We start from the raw sequence: 23,292 nt of genomic DNA, 5'->3' as shown, positions 1-23,292 counted from the left end.
ACAAAAGCAATTCAAATTATTGAAGTTTTATTTTAAATATTTTATATAGAAGAAATTTAAAGCCTGCAATGCTTAATTTAAAAAATGTACTTATATCTAAAAAATTCCTCCTGCTGGAAGTCTTACACTTTAATTCATTTGCTAACTAAAAATTCTGTATTCCTGAACCTGTTCTCGGCACTGAGGATACATCGGCAAACAGGAAAAATAATGAAACTATTCTCATGCAGCTTACATTTTACTTAAGGGAGACAACAGAAAAATGAACAATAAATTAACAACTCAATTTGAAATGGTAATCAATTCTATGACAAAACTAAAATGGGATGCTATCACACACAGCACATGACGGAGCAGTGATTCAAAGCTGGCATTCTAAGAGAACTTCCATGAAAGTACAGTGTGAGCTGAGCAGGAGCCAGTCATAGGAGGATCGGAACTTGTGAAAACTCTAGAGCATGCATGCATTGCTTAGGGAAACATTGTATTCTGTTTACAGAAATATTGTCAAGGAATATTGTCTGTTCAAGGAAAAGAAATCATGCTACAGTGACCAATCATCCAAGGGATGCGCCTTCTTGTGTGGCTGTTAATTCAAGGACTTATTCATCTTTAGTGTATTTATCATTTTTACTTCTGTAAATGTTATAGTTCATTTATTCAGGGGATAGTTGAAAATATGTCTTGACTTTGGGAAACTCAAGGCCTTATGTCCAGTTTTTAGCATTTTTAATGTTTGGAAGATACTTTCTTAATCCTGCATGAAAAATTAGGGTATATTAATTATATTATTCATATCATCCAATCCCAAAACTGTGTGTGTACACATTTGTGAGGTATGTACATGTTTTTATTTATGTGTTTTTAAGTTCTTAAATTTTTATTTTCTCCATTTTCTCCAAGATGATTTGGCTTCTTGTCAATGACAAGTTATAAAGTTCATTATGCCTGGGGGAAAAAATAACACATGCGTCTATAAACTAGGGTAATCTTACTGATTTTCAGGAATCTCTGAGTCACCATCACCATCTCTGATGATTTCAAAGAACCAGGTCTCTCTAGGTTTTCCCGTGTCCAAAGTATAAATCAAGCCCAAACACATAAATGTCTCAACAATTATGAAGTTATTTTCCTGAACCAGCTGATAAGATTTGTTAATGTATTTTTATCTTCAGTCTACATAAAATTGGGAAACTTTTGTATAAAGTATTATAATTGAGGACGCTACGTTTTTATCTATTTTTAATAATAAAAAGTTGATTCAGTTTAATATAATAACAAAATGGTTTCTTAAGCATTTAATCACACCTCCATACCCCTGCCCAGAAAGATCAGCACAATCTTCACATTTTATGAAAGATGAATTGACTTCAAAACAGTATTTATGAGCAATATGGTTCTCTACCAAAGTGGTTGACTCATCAAATTCATTCCGAATTGATGAATTAAATTGTTAAAGCTGGTGGCTTTCTGACCCCATTTCTAGCAATGTAATGATAAAATCAAGGCCTCACATGGTTACAAACCATGTGCCTTATAAATTCATTTTAGAGTCACTGAGTAGGAATAAAAGCTAAGAATCTACAAAAGGATATTACAATTTTTAATCATTGTTGTATTTCCATTGTGAACTAGGAACAGCAAATAAAAGCTTCTAAACTATCCACAGACTTAGAAATTGTGAAGTGTGTTACCATGCCAACCTGTAGGGAAATGTTCACGGAAATTCCCTAAGGGCTCACTTGGGGTCAATGTAGCATCTTCATTGATTGTTTGAATGAAATACATGTCATTTAAAATAAATTTTCAAGTGAGAATGTTTAGAAAGTTGTAGAAAATTTAGAAAGAAGTGGGGATTTAGTTGGAAAATGTGAAAATTGTTTATTAGATCTCAAATTTTTAATATTTTGAGTTTCAGTGTGAGGCCAAAATGTGATGTAAAAGCTAAAATGAGAGATGGCTAGGAGTACAGTGATGCACTGAAACCTCAATCAGTAACTAATCATAAAAATGATTTTAGTAAAAAACCATATAGAATATTGGAAAATATTAATAGAGCTATGGCATGCAAATTCATACATATATGTTCCAGGAAAGATACAATTAAAACATCATAAAGAAAACTTGCGGCTGGGCGCAGTAATCCTAGCACTCACGCCTGTAATCCTAGCACTTTGGGAGGCCAAGGTGGGTGGATTGCCTGCACTCAGGAGTTCAAGATCAGCCTGAGCAACATGGTGACATCCCATCTCTACTAAGAATTCAAAAAATTAGCTGTGCATGATGGTGCATATCTGAAGTCCCAGCTACTGGGGAGGCTGAGGCAGGAGAATCACTGGGATCTGGAAGGTGGAGGTTGCAGTGAGCTGAAATGGCACCACTGCACTCCAGCCTGGGCGACAGAGTGAGACTTTGTCTCAAAAAAAAAAAAAAGTAAAAAGAAAAAGAGAAATTGCTTCTCAAATTTAAATATTCAGCAAAACAAAAACTGCAACAGTTTTTCCAATATGTATTCTTTCTTTCTCTTCTTTCCTTGTTTTTCCTTCATTTTCTCACTTTATGTTTTTCTTTCTTTGTTTTGTATGCAGCACGTACAAAGCCTCCTGGAAGTAATTATCTGGAGAATTTGGATTATGTTCTTTATTATCAATTTATTTGTTTGTTTTCATTAAAACAAGCTTATTGCCAAAACAGGATGCAAACCCCAGTGTGAAAACCTTCACTAGTCTTTCCCCTTATGTATTTATTCTCTGAATTTTCCTCAAAATGCTCTCATGGAAAATGCAAACCAATGATGGTACTCTAATTTAAAATCCTTTAACAGCTCCCCCTAAACAACAGTGTCAAAGCCTAGATCTTAAGAATTGTACACAAGGTCTTTTATGGCCAGTCCTTATCTACTGCTTCAGCCTCATTTCCAGACTCTCCTCATCTGCACTTACATTGGACTTACCCAATTGCCTAATACTTTCTTCACAGCTCATTCTATTTCACGCCTCTTTGATTTTGCTTATGTTGTTTCCTCTGCTTAGAACATCCTTACCCAATTTTCTTCACCTGGGTAACTTGAATTCATCTATTAAAACTCAGTTTAGGTGTCATCTCCTCCTGTATCTCTCTCTAATCCCCCAGCGAAGCTAAGTGTCCTTCTCAAATACTTCCACTACATCTGTCATAGTAGCACTTACCACGTTATTTTGAAAGTATGTGTTTATGTGTCTATCTTTCAGAAAGAGTGCAGGTTCCTTGGATTCTATTACCTTTGTACCCTCAATCCAAGCACAATAATTGGTACATAGTCTCTTAATATTATCAATTACCTCTATTGTCAGAGACCCAAATTGCAATGATATATCTATCAGCTTATCTTAGTGGTATGCCATTAAGTATTGAATTCCTCCAAATTCTCTTGTTCTGAGTCTATGCAAGTTGAAAATACTTTTAACTATTATATAGATTCTGTAACAGAGACATCGCCATCTCCCAATCCCCTTTGTAGTTAGGTTGATACAATATGATTGATTTGGGCCAAATGAGTATGACCATGACTGACAAGTGTTAATTTTTGGCAAAGGTGGTTAAGAGCCAGTATACTTCTTCTAGTTCACAACTTTAGAGGCTGTGCAACAACTTATCCCGAAACTGAAGTCAAACAACAAAAATTTATTATGACACAGCTTCTGAATGGTCAGGAATCTGCAAGAAGCTTAGCTGAATAGTTCTGACTCAGTGTCTGTTACTAAGTTGCAGTGAAGCTGGGAGTGGGTTGAGGTAGTGGCTGTTGTAGTTACCTCAAGACTAAACCTGATCTGAAGGATTTGCTTCCAACTCACACATGAGGTTGTTAACAGACCGTATTTCCTCTCTGGCTGCTGGCTGGAGATTTTAACTCCAGCCAACAGCTGCTCTCCACAAGGCAGCTTACTTCCTCCGGAAGAAGAGATCCAAGAGCTAGAGAGAAAGTGGGTACTTGAGCCAGAGGCTATAAGCTCCTGTTACGTAATCTTTTTTTGAAAGTGACATCGTTTCACTGCTGCTATAAGCTGTTGGTTACCCAGACCAATTCTGTCATAATATGCAAAGGGACTACACGATGGTATGACTATCAGGAAGTGAGGCCGGGGCCCGGGGGCGGTCACTGGAAGCCATATTGGAAACTGATTACCACAGAGTCCACCTTTTAGGGATAGTGCACAAAATGTGGAGGCTGCCTGAACCTTGAGTCATTGGATGAAGCAGACTCTCCAACCCACCTTAGATGTTAAATGAGCAAGAAATAAACTTTTGTGATACTAAGTCAATGAAAATTCAGGGTTTCTTTGCTACTATGGCATAGCCTAGCTATTCAGAACAATAACAGTCCACATGGATTTCTGTCTACTGAAAAAGACTATGATAACTGAAAGAACTTTGGGTATTTGAGGACTTGTAAGAATAAACTCTTACTGTAAATTAAGACATCAAAATTATTATTTTATGTTTAACAAGTTTATGAAGTTTGTTAATGTGAGTTTTTCCTCATAGTTTTGACACAATCACATATCAAAGACAGGATAGCTGAAGACCAGTAAAAGATAATTACACACCTCATCCTGGTCTCTTGAAATACAGGAAATTTGCAAGCTTTTCCCAAGCTGACACACAACCACTTGGTTTTTCTGTGTGCCCATGCTTTTCTTCCACAGTGATTTTAAATCACTTCAAGCACTTGAGTTTTTTCATTAAAAAAGACCTACCTCATAATGTTGTTGTGAAGATTAACTGAGAGAGAATATGGACAAATATCTGAAGAGTAAAACACTATGTAAATATTAAACATTGTTCTCATGTATTTAATATTGAAGGCAAATTACTTGTAAAGGCTCAATAATAATAATCTCTAAACATTTTTTAGAAATAAAGATATAGTCATTTATTTTGAGCAATTTGTTTTTTGTTTATGAAAGAACAGTTTTTCTGGCAAGAAATTTAATGTTATTTTAAATATCGATTTAATTCATTTACTTGGTTAAGAGATCAGTTCTCATTGTGAACAAAGGTGAAATGAAAAAATTTTATCCTCAGAGTCAGCAATTCAAAAGACTGGTCATATGGGTCATGTGTTTCATCCAATAGCATCTCAAACTGTTTCAAAGTCAGTATCTAAAGGTCATTTCATGTCTGATGTAATAGGTAATGATTCTTCGTACATATAATACATTATTCTGATCCAGGAACACTGTCTGGTGATATAGAAATTGACCTATTCAGGTCAGGCACAGTGGCTCATGCCTGTAATCCCAGGCTGAGGTGGGTAGATAACAAGGGCAGGAGTTCAAGACCAGCCTAGCCAAGATGGTGAAACCCATCTCTACTAAAAATACAAAAAAAAAAAAATAGTTGGGCATGGTGGCATGTGCCTGTAATCCCAGCTACTGGGGAGGCTGAGGTGGGAAAATAGCTTGAAGCCAGGAGGTGGAGGCAGCAGTGAGATGAGATTGTGCCACTGCACCCCAGTCTGGGTGACAGAGCAAGACTCCATCTCAAAAAAAAAAAAAAAGTTGATCTATTTAATAAAATCAATAGCAACATGATTTGTTTAAATAAATACTAATTATTTATTTGGCAATGCGTGACAAAAAGAAAAATAAATATCTTTAGATTATTTGAAGTGTTAAGTGTTTAGGCTCTCAGGCTCAAATTGTGTCTAAAAATAGCACTTTCAATAAGAAAATAATCCTTGGCCACAATTATCTAACATTTTTTTCCCAGTGAGTCACCCCCCTGAACAGGTAAAAGCATTTTTGGCAGCACTTATTTTACCTTGAAATTTTCTCTTGTAAAGTAACCCTAGCCCGACCTTGATTGGCTTATCAAATGAGCTCATCCTCAGAGCTGAAGAACTGTAGTCTATCAGAAAAACAGCATGGCAACATGCCCAGACAACTCTGTAAATTGTCTAGAGGGCACATCTAAGTATCTCTTCCTTCCTCTTTTTCCCTATGCATCTCCAGTCAGGATTAGAAGCTACGGAAAGAGGCAGGATGAAGTAATGGAACAATCATGGACCAAGGAATTTGTTAAATCAATATTTGAAACCTAGTGCTGCTATTTACTGCCTGACTAAACTTTTGAGTAAGTTAACATTGCTCTTTGAATTCATTTTTCTTATTTGTAAAACCTATTAATGTTCTCATTATAAGTTTGTTGTAAGGCATCAATAGAGTATATGTAAGTGGAGCTTGACATATAGTACCTGGCATATAGTACTCAATAAATATTCAACAATTTCCTTTGCAGGGAGAAAAGGAACTGAAGACAAATACCATCAGCTTCGCCAATCACATGTCATTGAATGAAACATACTTAATAAAGCCAGCATTCCTTAGGGTGTAGAAGATGTCCGAATGCTATAAGAAGAAACATGGAAGGATCTTCTTTCACTAGTTAAATAACATCAGCAGTGGATGTTTCGGAGCTGAATGAGAATATGGAGACTTTGAGATGCTAACATAGCTGCAGTACATGAAAATTTTCAAATATAATCTAAAATACAAAATAAGGAAAATTAATATAAATCATATGATACAATTTAGTATGTAGGCACTACTAAAATCAAGACAGTTTTCTAAAAACTGGAGCATTGTGTTTATATTTGAGTTTTAGATTTGGTCTTTTGAAATTGGTATTTTTTAATTATCTCATTTCCCAAATATATTTTTTTCAAATACAGAAATAACTCATTACATTTAAATTATCAGTTGCACATGATATTCTCATTATTGTCTGTCCATGATAAATGTTGCTGTTACCTATGAAATAGCCATCTTGAAAGTTATCATTGGGATTTTGTTTAAGTCAAAGATATAATTTATTTTACTAAATAAGCCTAAACAGTTATGATTTTAGCAAAAATGCAGAGGCATCAGATTAATTCTTATTCAGATAAGCATGTTTGCATTTTAAAACTAAAATGCACAATAGGTTTAAAGCCTAATAGTTAATATTACCTTTTACAGTCACTATTCATGATTCTATTGAGTCTTGGCTGAGATGAGTGATGTATTATTTCTATATCTAAAAAGGGTTTAGAAATAACCCCTTTTTGCTTCCTGTGTAGGAAAGGATGGGTTTACAAACACCTACGAAACTAAAATGGGCATTTGGAGAAGCAGAAAATAAATGTCTCTAGGCTTAGGAGCAACATGAACTTGCAATCCTACCACTTACATATCTGACACAAGACTAACTCTGTAGGAAGCAAACCTATCACAAATATTTCCCCATTCTGCACACCTAACTTGGGTAAACTGTTATTAGGTAAATTACTTAATGGATAATGTATTTTAACTATGAATACTTCACAATGCATTTTAACAATGTATGAGTTAAATCAACATATTATGTTGATTTAAATAACATATTTAAATAACATTTAAATATGTTATTTTTAAATGTTATTTAAAAAATGTTATTTAAATAACATATTTAAATAACAACATGTATTACCAATGTGTGTGTTATTTAAAACATTGGTAGTGATAGACCTGCTTATCAACAACCTATTAACAACTCAAAAACTCTAAATGAATGGGACCCAGCACAGGCAAATTTAAGTTGAGAGAGAAAGCAAACTATTCCAATAGTTAGGAAAGGTTTTCATTTAAAGGCAAGAAGGCAATGTTAAGTAATCAGTATGAAGGAGATGGGTGGGTGGAGCTAGTGTGGAAAAGGAGAGTAATGTGTGCCAACACCATTTTATTCACACCTTTTAGGAAAATACGCAATTAAGGAAAAGGCTGGGGCAGAGGCCATAAAGAGCTACAGAGATACAGACTGGCCATGAAGGCAGGAGCTGGCTATACACCACATCACAAAAAGTTCAGTCATGAAAATTAAGGGATAAAAATTGACATTAATTAGTGTCTATGTGTCAAGAAAAATGTGTATGTGCCTGTGTCCCTTTATATGTCTTTATAGAGGGTATATGTACATTATATCCTGATACTATTTCTATAATGCAGGCATTATCGATCTTAATTTGTAATTATAAAAAAATTGACTTGGATAGTTCAATAACTTGCTAATGGCACACAAGAAGCAAGAAGCACAGCTAGACTGATGTCGACATTTATTACATGTTTTCCCATTTTCCATATGGAGACAACAACAGATATGATAGAAGCATACCAGGTGAAACACATGATATCTTTGAATGCAGATATGAGAGGCAGAAAATTGATCATTTTCCCTAGGTACTTAATGTTTAAACTGACTAGAACACATTTCTCCCTACAATTGTCATTCAAGGAATCAGGAGTAAAAATTAACATCAGTCACATTTCTTTACATTTCCCCAGGGGCTCCCCTGATATACACGCTAATTTTAAAAAATGATAATGCTCACAATATACCAATTGAATAAGTTGATACATCTACTTAGCAGAAGACATAGTTAGGAATAGGTTATAGGTGGCATTATTCTGAAGATACTAAAAAGATACTCCTTCCAAAAAGAAGCTAACCCTATGCTCCTTCCTTAGAATTTAAAATTTCACAATAAACATGCTTACAGCTTTTCATTGAATGTAAATACTCATAACATTCTATTTAAAACTTTACTCCCCCAGGAAACTGCTTTCCATCTTGGGGAGGAGTATATGAGAGTGGAGAGGTGGCATAATGATAAAGAGGGACTATGGGGAGAAGAAAAAGAGATGAGGACAATCAAGACTTTGTCATGCTACCCATAGCATATCTTATTACATCATTTCATGAAAGGACATTGTGCGGAAGATGACTTCTAACTGATGGCATTATATTTGTAAGCCCAAAAATGTTGAGATTTTCCAAGTAGTTATATGAAAGTACAAATGGTGACTGGACCTGAAGGCTCAGTGATTACATCTGCTGTCTACACTGTGGTATTTTACCTTCATACTTAATATTGCATCTTTATTTTGCATAAATCATGTGACATCCTGTCCTACCACTCTATGTGTAAAATTACTTATACCAGAGGGGCAAAAAAGCAATTCTCAATCTAATTCATTTTGCAGATTTGACAGTGACATCAAAGAGCAGGAAGCTGTCTGTGAGTAACGACACTACTCGTTTGTTTAAATGTCAAATCTAAACCTCATAAACTTTCAGGCAGTATGTCAGAAAAGAATGCATTTCAGTTCAACCAGAGGGGATTTCAGTGTTATTCAGTCCTGAGGAAAATAGCTGTCAGTTTCTTTAAGGCAGAGTGCTTTGAGTAAATCTTTCTTTTTAGGCTGAATGGACTTGGTCATTTCAGCACTTGGGGCTGTGGACAGTGCTATCTTCCTTGACATTATGAAACAAGTAGCCTTACTGTAGAGGCTTGAAACTAAAACTCCTCAGGCTAGCAAACATGTATCCCTAAACTATGCAATTAGGATATGGAGACTATTCACTACAAGGTCTGTGCAAGGTAAAAATGCAATAACAACAAAGAAGAGCACATTTTACCACAAAGATTCAGCCTAAAATTAAAATAAGGAAGGCAAATAGTTACTATTCATAGCTATTCATAAAAAAGTTACTGCTTCTCTGGGCAGGTTTTTGGTGAGGAGAATGACAGTGCCATTAATCTCTCATTGTACTTTATTGGCAGTGGGCATTGATGCAGGGGAGAACAGGAACACATCCAATAAGCTTGCAGACAATCAGGAGCAGAGAATCTATTCCCTATATGCTTTCTAGCTCTAGAGTAGAATAACAATGGAGAATTCTGGATCTGAGGTCAGAAAAAATGGAACTGAATTTCAATTATGTCCCTTAATACGTCATTTTATTTCTCTAAGTCTTGTTTCTTCTTCTGGCTAATGTGGGTTATTTTGGTGTTTAAGGGAGAGAATGTACATGAAGGGCTCTGGCACACAGTAGGTACTCAATATATGTTCAATTTTGATTATTCACTTATCAATAAGTGTTGGCATAATGCAGTAAAATGTTGCTATGCTGGTAGCCATGTGTCTTAAGAGATGTAATCCTAAGGATGGGTAACAAGAAGAAGGAAAGCAAGATTGGGATTATTATCAACAGAATTATGCTTATAACAAGAGTCCTAATCCTGTGTATTTTCACTTTTGTTTCATTTTGTTAGTATCCCAAAAAGTTTTCCTTTATTTTTACTTTTAAATCAACCAAAGGAAAACAGTCTAAAAATAATATTTTAAAACGTACCAAAGTTCTCAGAGGTTTCTTGTCCCCTCAAATAACATTCTACCAACTCTCTGGAGAACTCCTGTCATTCACATACTATCATCTATTCTGCCTGCTGAGTTGGTGAGAGACTACTCGGGATGATTTCTACCCAGACCAACACACTTGGGAGAGAAGGTAAAAATCAGGTTAGTCTGAAAGGCTGATAATTTCCTTGTCAGTCCCCATTGCAGCTACAAGTTCTTTGCTTTTGACTGCAAAGCCTTCCAGCCTATCTCACCTCACTCACCTTCTTCCTCTTTTATAAATAAAAATCAAGCAACTCCTAGCCTCCTCCATCTCCTGTCATTTTCAGCAGAGACTTCCTCCACACTGCCCTCTGCATGTGAAAAGTCTCCCAGCCTTCTACTCTTCATTCATCAAGGTACACTCTCCTTCCATTCACAATTTATTTCAAGTTATCCCTCCCTTCCAAAGCCCCTTTTCTGGAGGTATATTCCCCAACTGCCCTAATACATTCCATCATTGCACTCACCGTGTTGCCATCTCACCCCCTCCCCAACCCTCAGAAATTGTTTAGGGGGAGGGGGATGGGGGTCGAGGAAACCCGTGTTTCCATACAGACCTAGACAGGGACAAATAGCCTAGCATTAAGCTTAGTCTCATCTCTGGGGAAAACAAAACAAAACAAAACAACAACAACAACAACAAACAGTTGACATGAATAATTCCTGAGCCTGGCAACAAGTAGACTGAAAAAAAAAATATTTGGCTGAATGGATGTATGAATGAATGGATGGATGGATGATTGAGATCTCTGTGGTGCTTTTCTCCGATGCCCCTCCTTCTTCTTGCTCCAGGCATGGATCCCGTTTAATTCAGCTTCTATGAGTGAGTGCACCTCCCTGCTTTGCCTCTGTCTCCACTCCCTGCTGGTTCATTACCACCTCTTGACTGGAGACTAAACCTCCTCGCCAAAGGGCAATGCCACCCAGCTCACAAATGCTTTGTGACTTCCACAGCCACAGAGAGCTTGCTCCTTAGGGATGTAGCTTTGCATTCTGCAAGCTCTGCCTTGTCCCAATCCCCCTGAAACACCCAGCCACGTTACACAAAGGGATGACTGACTCCCCCACCCACCCACACACACACACTCAACAAAATTCACCTGGAGATCCCTGCGGCCCCTCTCCCTGCGCTTGTAAGCTAGGTGCTCGAAAAAGAAACGCGGTTTTCCCGTTATTCCTGCAAAACAGGGAATAACCTTTCTAGGGCTCAGTACTGGTTCGGAAAATCAGAAAACTTTTTTTTATTATTATTATTTTATTAGAAAACCCCATCCGAGAGCAGCGACCTCTTTGTTTGCTTCCCAGGGGGAGGGAGGGGTCTCTTTAGAGCCTTCTCAGCCCGGGGCGGAGGCGGGGTGATAGCCCCTGAGAGGGCTGCCGGGGAGGAGACTCACCCAGGACGTTCCCGATGAGAGCCACGACGAACACGATGATGTACCCGGCGATCAGGACCCACTCATATTCTTTCGGGTGCAGGTATTCCCTCCACAGGTACCGCAGGAATTCCTCGTCGTCATAGTCGGTGGGGTTTAAAAAGGGCTCTTGAGTTTCATTCAGCTCCGAAGCAGATGACCAGTTGTGACAAGGGGGGGAGTCCTCCAATTTGGTGCCGGACATCACGGGCTCAAGTCCGGTTCCGCTCAATGCTGCAAGCTCCTCTCCGCCTGCCCCATGAGCACTGGTGTTTTGCGGTGGGAAAGGCTGCGCGGAGAGGCGAGAAGGGGCTCCCGAGCAGAAAATGACGTGAAAAGTTACTGAGCCAATGCCTCCGGAGTCTTCTGCCGGGCAACTTCTGCGGTGGCTTTGCTGTCTTTACAGGCGATGTTGCACCGGGAAGAGAGGCAGCTGAGGAACTAGGGACCCGGCACTGGAGGCTGCAGCAATGACACCAGGAGGAGAAAGCTACCTCTGGCTCAGCCGAAGCTCAATTACTCCTCATTCCAGCACTCAGTCCGCAGCCCACAGCCTCCTCCCGCCCTGAGGGAGAGCTGAAGCTGAAGAAAAAAAAAAAATAATGAAAACTAATTTAATCTGTTTTTTTTTTGGGGGGGGGAGTTAAATCTCTCTCTTTTTCTACTTATTTTCTCTATTTTTACGTGCACTTATTATAAACCATGCACAGACATGCATCAGTCTGTGGATATGACAAAAACGTCAATATACAGTTAATACAGAGCATGTTGATACATTTGTCTTTGTAAAGCAAATATAAAAGTAATAAGGAGGCGCCTCTGTGTTTCTCAAGCAGGACAATGGAAAAGTCATTCCAGGCAAATACTTTAACATTTAATATAAACTTATTTTAACATTTGACATTTGCCAGCTTAGTACTTGCCGAGTCTTTAAGACATCTCCGTCTTCGCTTTCTCCTTAAAATTTGAGAATGAGACTGTTTTTAAATTGAAGGGTCTATTTAGCTGGATTTCGTATTTGAGATAGTTAAGTGTCATATGAAATACAGCAACAAATTCTTGAAGGACGCCAAGGGTCATAAATATGATCATAGTTAATGTTGTCAAGCAAGACAGACCACCAATTTACTAAACGATATTAAACATTCATTGTAGGATGTAGTAATCTAAGCAGAAATGCTCTCTCTGGTAAATAGCACATCCCATTGGGTCTTTCTTCCCATTGATTCAGGGCTGATGTCACCTGCCATTCTCTCATGCATCGGTTTTTTCTCTAATAATAAGTATTCTAGCATTTGTCAGAATGTGAATTCATGATCCTTTTATTCTTAATAAACATGGTAAAAACATTGCATTTGAGTAATTACAATCTTGCACTTGGGAAGAGCCTGGAAATCTTGTCTGAACTTCAGCTTAAGAGTAGAAGCCACCTGATAACATTGCTGACATGTCCCCATCTAGCTTGAATGTGACCACCACAATTCACTACCTCCACCCTTATGGGAGTGCTCTAAAGGTGAGAAAACTGTTTCTTACATTAAACCAAGGTCTTAAGCCACGATTTGCCTTTTTGAGACATTTACCTCTAATTCCTAGTTTGCATCTTGGTGCTACACAGAATAAATCTTCCACATGACAATGCTTCACAGATTCAAAATAAACATCACAGCCCCAGCGCTCCTTTTTATGCCCTCATGTTTCTTTTTTTAGTATTTTTCTTTTCAGTGTTGGTCAAATGACAGTAGCTCCCACCTACATCTGTTTGGTCTTCCTTTAGACAATTGTCAATATCTTGCAAAATGTGTAACTAGGAGGAAGTAACAATAATATGGTTTGAGTCTTGCCAGTGCAAAAAGTACATTATTCTTTGGATGCAACCAATTTTTATATGTAATTATTTTTTCAACACACACAAGACATTGGTGGTTTACACTGAGATTTAGTTAACTACCCCACCCCCTCCTCCAATCATAATTTTTCATATTTGTTTTGTGCTTTATGGTTTATAAAATTATTTGATATGCATTTTTAAACCCCTGAGGGCTTAGCTGTTACTAACCCTCTTTAATAGATGAGGAAGCTGTTCCTGGGGAAATTAGATGATTTACGAAAAATCAATGGATTAATCAGCAGCAAAACCATCTGTTCTTTCTTCTATTTATAGAATACTTTTTGGGACCTAGTACTTCTGTTATTGGATAGATATCACGTTTTACGAGAAATATTGTTGTATTTCCCCAATCTGCACTAATTAAATTTCTTTTTAAGAGAAGGGCATCAATGGGCATTTTGTTATTTTACCAAATATTTCCTGAGGGTTATTTTTCCACTCTTAGTGATACAAAGTTAAACAGGTTGCTGTTTCCATGCATTTTACTTTCTAGTAAAGTTAGATTAAAAAAAACAAACTAACAAATACATAGGGAAAACGTTAGGAAGAGATAGATGCTATAATGCAAACCAAACAGGATGAGGTAATGATGAGTAGAAAATCCCAAAGGTCACGTTAGAAATGATTGGTCAAAAAGGCTCTGTTAAAAGATGATATATAAGCAAAAGACCCAATTGATATGTGCATATATTAATTTCATTCTGTTAATTTGAAGTTTAAACAGACCTTAAATTCTAATGCTATTATCCAAAACATTAGCCATTTCTCCAGACCTGTTGTCACCAGTAAATTTGACAAGCAGGCCTTCTGTGGCTTTGTTCAAGTTCATTGGCATAAATCTGTCAACTTTATACTCTGGCACAATGTTTTCCTCTGATTTATTAATATCTGCATTTTACTCTTCCATGCACTATTCATCTCAAAGTGGGAAAGGTTGTTGCAACTTAAGTTCGGATCTATATTCATTAACATCTGCAAATTCCTTGTCATTGACAATCTATAAATATGGACCCAGTCTACTATTTCCTAAGTAGTCAGTGTCATTAGCTTTCATTTTGTGGCACTTCAACTTGTCTATACTTCAGTCTTCTCTTCGTAAATCTTCTACCTACAATTAATCATCACAGTAAATTGAAGTTATAAATAAGGAGAAATGAAAATATTTTCAAGATTTTATCCTGATACGTGCTTTATTTTATGACAAGCTGAATTTATCTTGATCCTACAAATATTCCATTTCCTTCTATCTATGATTTCTCTGGTGCTTTCTTCTAAATATGTGGTACTCCAATGTCATAAAATATTCACTTAAATCTTCAAATTATTACTTGTTTTCTTTTTTGCAAGTGCACCATAGATAATAAATATTATAATACTCATTTTTGATGTGAATATCTTCCTTAGATCTTTTGATATCTTTTGAAACATAAGAAAGGAATTTCTAGTTCTTAGGTATCACTCTTCTCTTCAATTCAAATATTTCTGCTGGATGTAGGGAAAAGGCATCAATCCATTTCACAAACACAAAAGAAAGCTCTAAATTTGTCCCGTGATATCCCCTTAAGGTTGTTAAAAGAATTAAATGAATTGAAATTTTCAGACCAGTGCATGATAGAGAAAGTAATTGGAAAATGTTTGTTAAATGACATTTTAAAAATATGTGATATCCTTGGCCATCAGAGAAATGCAAATCAAAACCACAATGAGATACCATCTCACACCAGTTAGAATGGCGATCATTAAAAAGTCGGGAAACAACAGGTGCTGAAGAGGATGTGGAGAAATAGAAATACTTTTACACTGTTGGTGGCACTGTAAACTAGTTCACATTGTAAACTAGTGTGGTGATTCCTCAAGGATCTAGAACTAGAGATACCATTTGACCCAGCCATCCCATTACTGGGCATATACCCAAAGGATTATAAATCATGCTGCTATAAAGACACATGCACACGTATGTTTATTGCGGCACAATTCACAATAGCAAAGACTTGGAACCAACCCAAATGTCCAACAATGATAGACTGGATTAAGAAAATGTGGCACATATACACCATAGAATACCATGCAGCCATAAAAAAGGATGAGTTCATGTCCTTTGCAGAGACATGGATGAAGCTGGAAACCATCATTCTCAGCAAACTATTGCAAGGACAAAAAACCAAACACCCGTATGTTCTCACTCATAGGTGGGAATTGAACAATGAGAACACCTGGACACAAGAAGGGGAACATCACACACTGGGACTTGTCGTGGGGTGGGGGGATGGGGGAGGGATAGCATTAGGAGATATACCTAATGTAAATGACGAGTTAATGGGTGCAGCACACCAACATGGCACATGTATATGTATGTAACAAACCTGCATGTTGTGCACATGTACCCTAGAACTTAAAGTATAATAAAAATAAATAAATAAATAAATAAATAAACATGCGATATCCTACTGCAAATATTATTTGCTATACAGATCAAGTACTCTGTGTTAATGATAGTTAACATCAATGTATATTTCAAAATAGCTAAAAGAGAGGACTTAACATGCTCCTAACACAGAAAAATAATAAATACTTAAGGTAATGGATACTCTAAATACTCTGGCTTGACCATTACACATTCTATGCATGTAACAAAATACCACATGTACCCTATAAATATATACAAATACTATGTATAAATAAAAGGTAAAAGAGAAATGTAGCTCACAACATTCAGAATAATTCTGTTTAAATACCTAGGCTAAATTTTTCTTGTCATTTATTTTAGCTCTCTCACTAACTGGAATATATTAAAAATGAGACAGAAAAATAAATCTCAAACTCAGGTATGTTTTTTTCTTGGTGGTTATAGGTAGGTTGTTTAGAGATCTCATATATGGGGTGTCCCAGGTTTTATTTTCTTATTCCTGGTGAGAGATCGTCTTTTTTGCAGGCGTAACTTTCTATATGCATTTCAGTAAATGTATCTGAGTATCTATTGTGTGTCCAGGAGTTCGGCTAGGAGCTGGGGTATAAGGATTAATAAGACTAGTCTAGCCTCAATGATCTCTCAGTCCATTGGTTAACTGGAAATGTTGCCATTATTGAGAAACTCTGTGAAGGTAGAGAGATGCAGAGTGGCATGGAAGCATGAAAGAAGTTGCTTTCTTTCCTTTGCTGTTGGAATGAAAATAAAATCAAGTCTGAGCACTGTTGGTAATGATGATACTGAGCTTATATATTCCCAAAATAAATGCATTAGCTTTGCAGGAAGTTATCTGACACCTCTAGGCTCCAAATTCTACATTTTAAAAAACAATATGGTCTTCAGCTAAATTATTCTAGAAAAATCTCAAATCACAGGGGGTCTAGAAATTTATAAAAAGGGAAAAGGGGACTTATATAACATGTGTCACCGTACGCACTCTCGGTGGGCTACAGAGAATGAAATAACCTGATTAGGCCATGAACAATCAAAGCTACTTGTCACAAATTATCACAAACATTTGTGTCTCTCTGTCTCTTTTTCCTCTAATCTTTCTATTACCTCCCATGCCCTGTTTTAATTATGTCTCTTCGGAGACAAGGGTCTCTCCATTCCATCTTGCCTCCTGTCCTGCATTATTAGATCTGATATTTTCCCCTTATGTTTTTTATTCAACAAATATATACGAAGCTCCCATTATATGCCTATCTTATGTTGAGCATAGATAAACACTCTTCCTGTCTTATTCAGCGTGTCATGAAAAGCACAGAGTAGCCGGCAAATAATTTTGGTCAGTAAAGCAAATGCTCTAAGGTATACACCTAAAAAGGTCTGAAAATGCAAGCAGAAGAGACATCTATTTTCCCAAAGTGGCATCAATAAAACCATATGGAAAAGACATTGTTTAAGCCGAGAACTGAAGAATGAATGGTAACCAGATTGTGGGAAGTGGGAGAGGCAGTTGGTGCCAGACGGAAGTAAGTAACTTTTTGTGAGACAAGTAATGTTAGCACTCATTGAGAGATTACATGGGCCAAGCTCTGTGCCAAGTACATTACATACATTAACTCAATTGATCTTCACAAATCTAGGAGGAAGATTTTATGAATTATTATTCCAATTTTCCAGGTTGGGCAATTTAGTGAGACACTATTTCTATGAAAAACTTAAAAAAAAAAATTACCCAGGCATGGTGGCATGTGTCTGTGGTCCTAGCTATCTGGGAGGCTCAAGTTGGAGAATCACTTGAACTCAGGAGGTTGAGGCTGCAGTGAGCTGTGGTCACGCCACTGCACTCCAGCCTGGGCAACAGAATGAGACACTGTCTCAAAAAAAGCATCTATTATTCCAATTTTACAAATGAAGAAACTGACACACAAAGAAGTTAAGTAACTTACCCAAGGTCATATAGCTAGAAAGTGGTGGAGTGTTTAAGCAGAGTTGTCAGGGTCCAATTCCAGAAATACGCTTTTTGCTGTTACTCTATTCTGTTTCCACAGTAAAGAACCAAAATGTTTTCAATATTCCAGCTGTGTCCTTTACTAATGATAGTTTTAATTCTTAACAAAAACATTTGTAAAATTATATAAATTTTGCATATTTAAAAAAATCCAGTTGTATTTTAAACAGTACTGAAAAGTAGAATTATGGGGGAACTTGTTACACTCTTTAAGATGACATCTCCCCCAAAGAGAATCAATCTCCTTCTCTATTCTCTGAGATAAAGATATTTGTTTTTCTCCTAAGGGCATAAATGTTTTCTCATTCATCTTTGTATCCCAAAACTTAGCATGCACTTTGCATTTAGCTGTTGGCCAATCACTACTTGTTGATCAGGCCTGAACTCAATTGAAGGGAGGAATTCCTTCTTCAAACAGTGAATATTTTGTGAAAAATATACATATGTGCCACCTTTGTTTATGTAACACCAAGGAAATTCCTGGATATGTATATTCTTGCCTATTACTAAATCTTTAGACTGGAGATGGATTAGCAATCTTTATGTATGGTGTGCTATTTTATTAATTCACTTCCTTTTTCCATATTCTAAAAATTCTCTTTTCTTTTCAAAATAATAAATGGTTAAAATGCAAAAATAATAATAGAGGGCAGAAAAAGAGTGGGTTCAAGTCTTGCAGTACAAACTATAACTTTGGGGGTACTTGCCCATTCCAGACACCCTACTAGAAACTATCCATTATCGTCAGGTGCTCTCAAGGGTGGGATCTGGGGAAGGAAAGAGTAGGAGCAAAATATGTGTATTTTCAAACATCAGTCCCAGGGTCACATGAGAGTTTTCTACAATCTTGGGTTTGAGTTCATTGAAATACTTCTGTGTTCTTTCAATACATGTTATTTCTTCTGGATCTCAGTTCTCTGGGCTTCTTTTCCTTGAAAATAACATATTTGTCTGAGTTAGAGGAAATTTACTTTTAGGTGAGCAGCAGGTGGGTCATGTAACCATTAAGGCATGTGTTCTGATTTTCCACATAAAAAAAAATGATCCATTGTGTTGTGAAATTCATCTTAATTCTATTTTAATAAATATACATACAATGAACTCCATATAGTTATGGTAAAAGAGGTTTATGTGTTGGACTCCAATGTTAAAAGCAATGTGACATGCTTTTACTCCAATACAAATGCAATCGCTAAACTGCATTGAGTAGCACTGTGGAAGCGATCCCGCCTTGTGTGGAAATTTCTCTTTGTTATTGATAAGATTTTTTTCTTTTCTAATTGAGATAAAATTCACATAACATAACAGTAATGTTTTAACCATTTTGAGAGGTATCATTGAATGGTTTATAGTATATTCACAATGTTGTGTCACCATCAGCACTACTAATTCCAGAAACCTCATAACTACCGATTTTCCTCTCCTCCCACATGCTGGCAAACACTCATCAAGTTTCTTCTTCAGTGGATCTGACAATTCTGGAAATTTCCTTTAAATTGAATCATAACATGTAGGGTTTTGTGTCTTATGTCTTTCACTTAGCTTAATATTTTCAAGGTTCTTCCATGTTTTAGTGTCTATCAGTACTTTATTATTTTTGTGGCTGAATGGTATTTAATTATATGGATATGCCACATTTTATCTATCCAGCGGTTGATGAATATTTGGATTGTTTCCATTTTTTGCCAATTATATATAATACTGATCTGACTGTTCTTGTACAAGTTTTTGTGTGTACTTATGTTTTCATCGCTCTTGGGTGCATGGCTGGGAGTTGAATTATTTCATACAGTAACTCTATGTTGAACTGTTTGAGGAACTGACAAACTGTTTTCCACAATGGCAAGATTATTTTACATTACCACTGGCAATGCACGAAGGTTTCAAGGTTTCCACATTCTTATCAACACGAGTTATTTTCCACTTTATAAATTATAAGGGGTGGAAAGTGGTATTTCATTTTGTGTGCATGTTGTGTTTGTTTTAAGTCTCTTAACAAAGAAAAGCCCAGAACTGGATGGCTTTACCGCTGAATTCTACCAAACTTACAATAAAAACTAACAACAATTCTCAAACTATTCCAAAACACTAAAGAAGAAGTGTTTTGGACTTCCTGACATGCTCAACAAGAACAGCATTACCCTGATACCAAAATCAGACTAGAACACAACACAAAAAGAGAAAACTACAGGCCAATATCCTTGATGATTATAGATGCAGAAATCCTCAACAAAATATCAGCAAAGAGAATCCAAAAAACATCAAAAAGATAATACACCATGATCAAGTGGAATTTATCCCAGGGGTGGAAGGATGATTCAATATATGCAAATCAATAAATGTGGTACATCATATCAACAAAATAAAGGACGAAAACCATATGATCACCTCAAAAGACACAGAAAAGGCATTTGACAAAATGCAACATCTCTTCATGATAAAAACTCTCAACAAATTAGGCATAGAGGGAATCTAACTTAATAAAGTCTATATATGACAAATCCACGTCTAATATCATTGTAATATTAATCTGTATTTGCCTCCTGAGTAAAGATGATGAGCATCTTTTGATGAACTTGTTGGTCATTTGTGTATCTACTTTGGAGAAATAATAGCTATTCAAATTAGTTGCCTATTTTTTTTAGATTGGGTTATTCGTCTCTTTATAGTTGAGGTGTAAGAGTTTATATATATATATATTCTGTATACTAATCCCTTAACAAATACATGATTTCCAAACATGTTCTCCTATTTTGTAGGTTTTCTTTTCATACTCTTGATAGTATCCTATGATGCAAAAAAGTTTTAAATTTTGATAAGATCCAATTTATTCATGTTTTCTTTTGTTGCTTTTACCATATTTTATCATATTTAAGAAATCATTGCCTAATCAAAGGTCACAAAAATTTACATGTGTTTCTTTCTAAGAGTTTCATAGTTTTAGCTCTTATACTTAGGTCTTTAATCTATTTTGGGGTTTTATGTATATGACACAAGAAAGGTATTCAAATTCATTTTTTGCATATCCAATTGTCCCAACACTTTTATTGAAAGGACTTTACTTTTCCCATTGAATGAGAGTTCGATTATTAAATGTCTTGAGGTAGTCTTCTTTGGGTTAAATCTGAATAGTGTTCCATAACCTTGTATTTGAATACTGATACTCTATTGTTATCCCTTTGAATAAACGTTCTACCCCTATCTCACTCTCTCTCTCTCTCTCTCTCCCCTTCCTCTTTAAGGCCAGTAACTCTTAGATTTATGCTTTTGAGGCTATTTTCTAGATCCTGTAGGTATGCTTCACTGTTTTTAATTTTTTTCTTTTGTCTCCTCTGACTGTGTATTTTCAAATAGAGTGTTTTCAAGTTTACTAATTCTTTCTTCTGCAGGATCAATTCTGCTGGTACGATGCATTCTTTTGTATATCAATTGAATTTTTCAGCTCCAGAATTTCTGCATGAATTTTTACAAAATCATTTCATCTTCTTTTTTGAATTTATCTGATAGGAGTCTGAATTCCTTTGCCATGTCATCTTGAATTTTGTTGAGTTTCCTCACAACAGCTATTTTGAATTCTCCGTCTGAGAGGTCACATATTTCTGTCACTCCAGGATTGGTCTCCAGTGACTTATATAGTTCTTTAATGAGGTAATGTTTTCATAAATGGTCTTTTTTTTTTTAACACTTTAAGTTCTGGGATACATGTGCAGAACGTGCAGGTTTGTTACATAGGTAACATGTGCCACGGTGGTTTGCTGCACCCATCAACCTGTCACCTACATTAGGTATTTCTCCTAATGTTATCCCTCCCCTAGCCCCCCACTGCCCGACAGGCCCTGGTGTGTGATATTCCCTTCCCTGTGTCCATGTGTTCTCATTGTTCAACTCCCACTTATGAGTGAGAACATGTGGTGTTTGGTTTTCTGATCTTGTGATAGTTTGCTGAGAATGATGGTTTCCAGCTTCATTCATGTCCCTGCAAAGGACGTGAACTCATCATTTTTTATGGCTGCATAGTATTTCATGGTGTATATGTGCCACATTTTCTTAATCTAGTCTACCATTGATGGACATTTGGGTTGGTTCCAAGTCTTTGCTATTGTTAATAGTGCCGCAATAAACATACATGTGCATGTGTCTTTATCACAGAATGATTTATAATCCTTTGGGTATATGCCCAGTAATGGGATTGCTAGGTCAAATGGTATTTCTGGTTCTAGATCCTTGAGGAATCACCACACTGTCTTCCACAATGGTTGAACTAATTTACACTCCCACCAACAGTGTAAAAGCATTTCTATTTCTCCACATCCTCTGCAGCATCTGTTGTTTCCTGACTTTTTAATGATCGCCATTCTAACTGGAGTGAGATTGTATCTCACTGTGGTTTTTATTTGCATTTCTCTAATGACCAGTGATGATAAGCTTTTTTTTGTATGTTTCTTGGCCACATAAATGTCTTCTTTTGAGAGGTGTCTGTTCACATCGTTCACCCACTTTTTGATGGGGTTGTATTTTTCTTGTAAATTTGTTGGAGTTCATTGTAGATTCTGGATATTAGCCCTTTATCAGATGGACAGACTGCAAAAATTTTCTCCCATTTTGTAGGTTGCCTGTTCACTCTGATGATAGTTTCTTTTGCTGTGCGGAAGCTCTTTAGTTTAATTAGATCCCATTTGTCAATTTGGGATTTTCTTGCCATTGCTTTTGATGTTTTAGACATGAAGTCTTTGCCCATGCCTATGGCCTGAATGGTATTTCCTAGGTTTTCTTCTAGGGTTCTTATGGTTTTTAGGTCTTATGTTTAAGTCTTTAATCCATCTTGAGTTAATTTTTGTATAAGGTGTAACGGAGGAGTCCTGTTTCAGTTTTCTGCATATGGCTAGCCAGTTTTCCCAACAACATTTATTAAATAGGAAATCCTTTCCCCATTGCTTGTTTTTGTCAGGTTTGTCAAAAATCAGAGTTGTAGATGTCTGGGGTTATTTCTGAGGCCTCTGTTCTGTTCCATTGGTCTATATATCTGTTTTTGTACCAATACCATGCTGTTTTGGTTACTATAACCTTGTAGTATAATTTGAAGTTAGGTAGCATGATGCCTCCAGCTATGTTCTTTTTGCTTAGGATTGTTTTGGCTATATGGGCTCTTTTTTAGTTCCATAAGAAATTTAAGGTAGTTTTTTTTTTTTTTTTTTTTTTTTTGAGATGGAGTCTTGCTCTGTCAGTCAGGCTGGAGTGCAGTGACAGGATCTCGGCTCATTGCAAGCTCCGCCTCCCGGGTTCACGCCATTCTCCTGCCTCAGCCTCTCCGAGTAGCTGGGACTACA

At 36.5% G+C, this 23,292-nt stretch overlaps 1 protein-coding gene across 3 annotated transcripts in view; it reads right to left on the bottom strand.

The window, feature by feature from the left end:
- The window catches only part of HCRTR2 (hypocretin receptor 2), a 272,193-nt gene that overhangs the window by 102,153 nt on the left and 146,748 nt on the right, over positions 1-23,292 (bottom strand). For all 3 annotated transcript variants that reach the window (XM_024248679.3, XM_063724840.1, XM_024248680.3), the window contains exon 2: positions 11,633-12,232. In XM_024248679.3, the coding sequence (XP_024104447.1) occupies positions 11,633-11,855 (223 nt within the window). In that variant the 5' untranslated portion in view covers positions 11,856-12,232. The remainder of the gene's footprint in view (positions 1-11,632; positions 12,233-23,292) is intronic.

The sequence above is a fragment of the Pongo abelii genome, chromosome 5, assembly GCF_028885655.2.
Source record: "Pongo abelii isolate AG06213 chromosome 5, NHGRI_mPonAbe1-v2.0_pri, whole genome shotgun sequence".
Taxonomy (NCBI): Eukaryota; Metazoa; Chordata; class Mammalia; order Primates; family Hominidae; genus Pongo; species Pongo abelii.
This window is presented reverse-complemented; position numbering and strand designations above follow the sequence as displayed.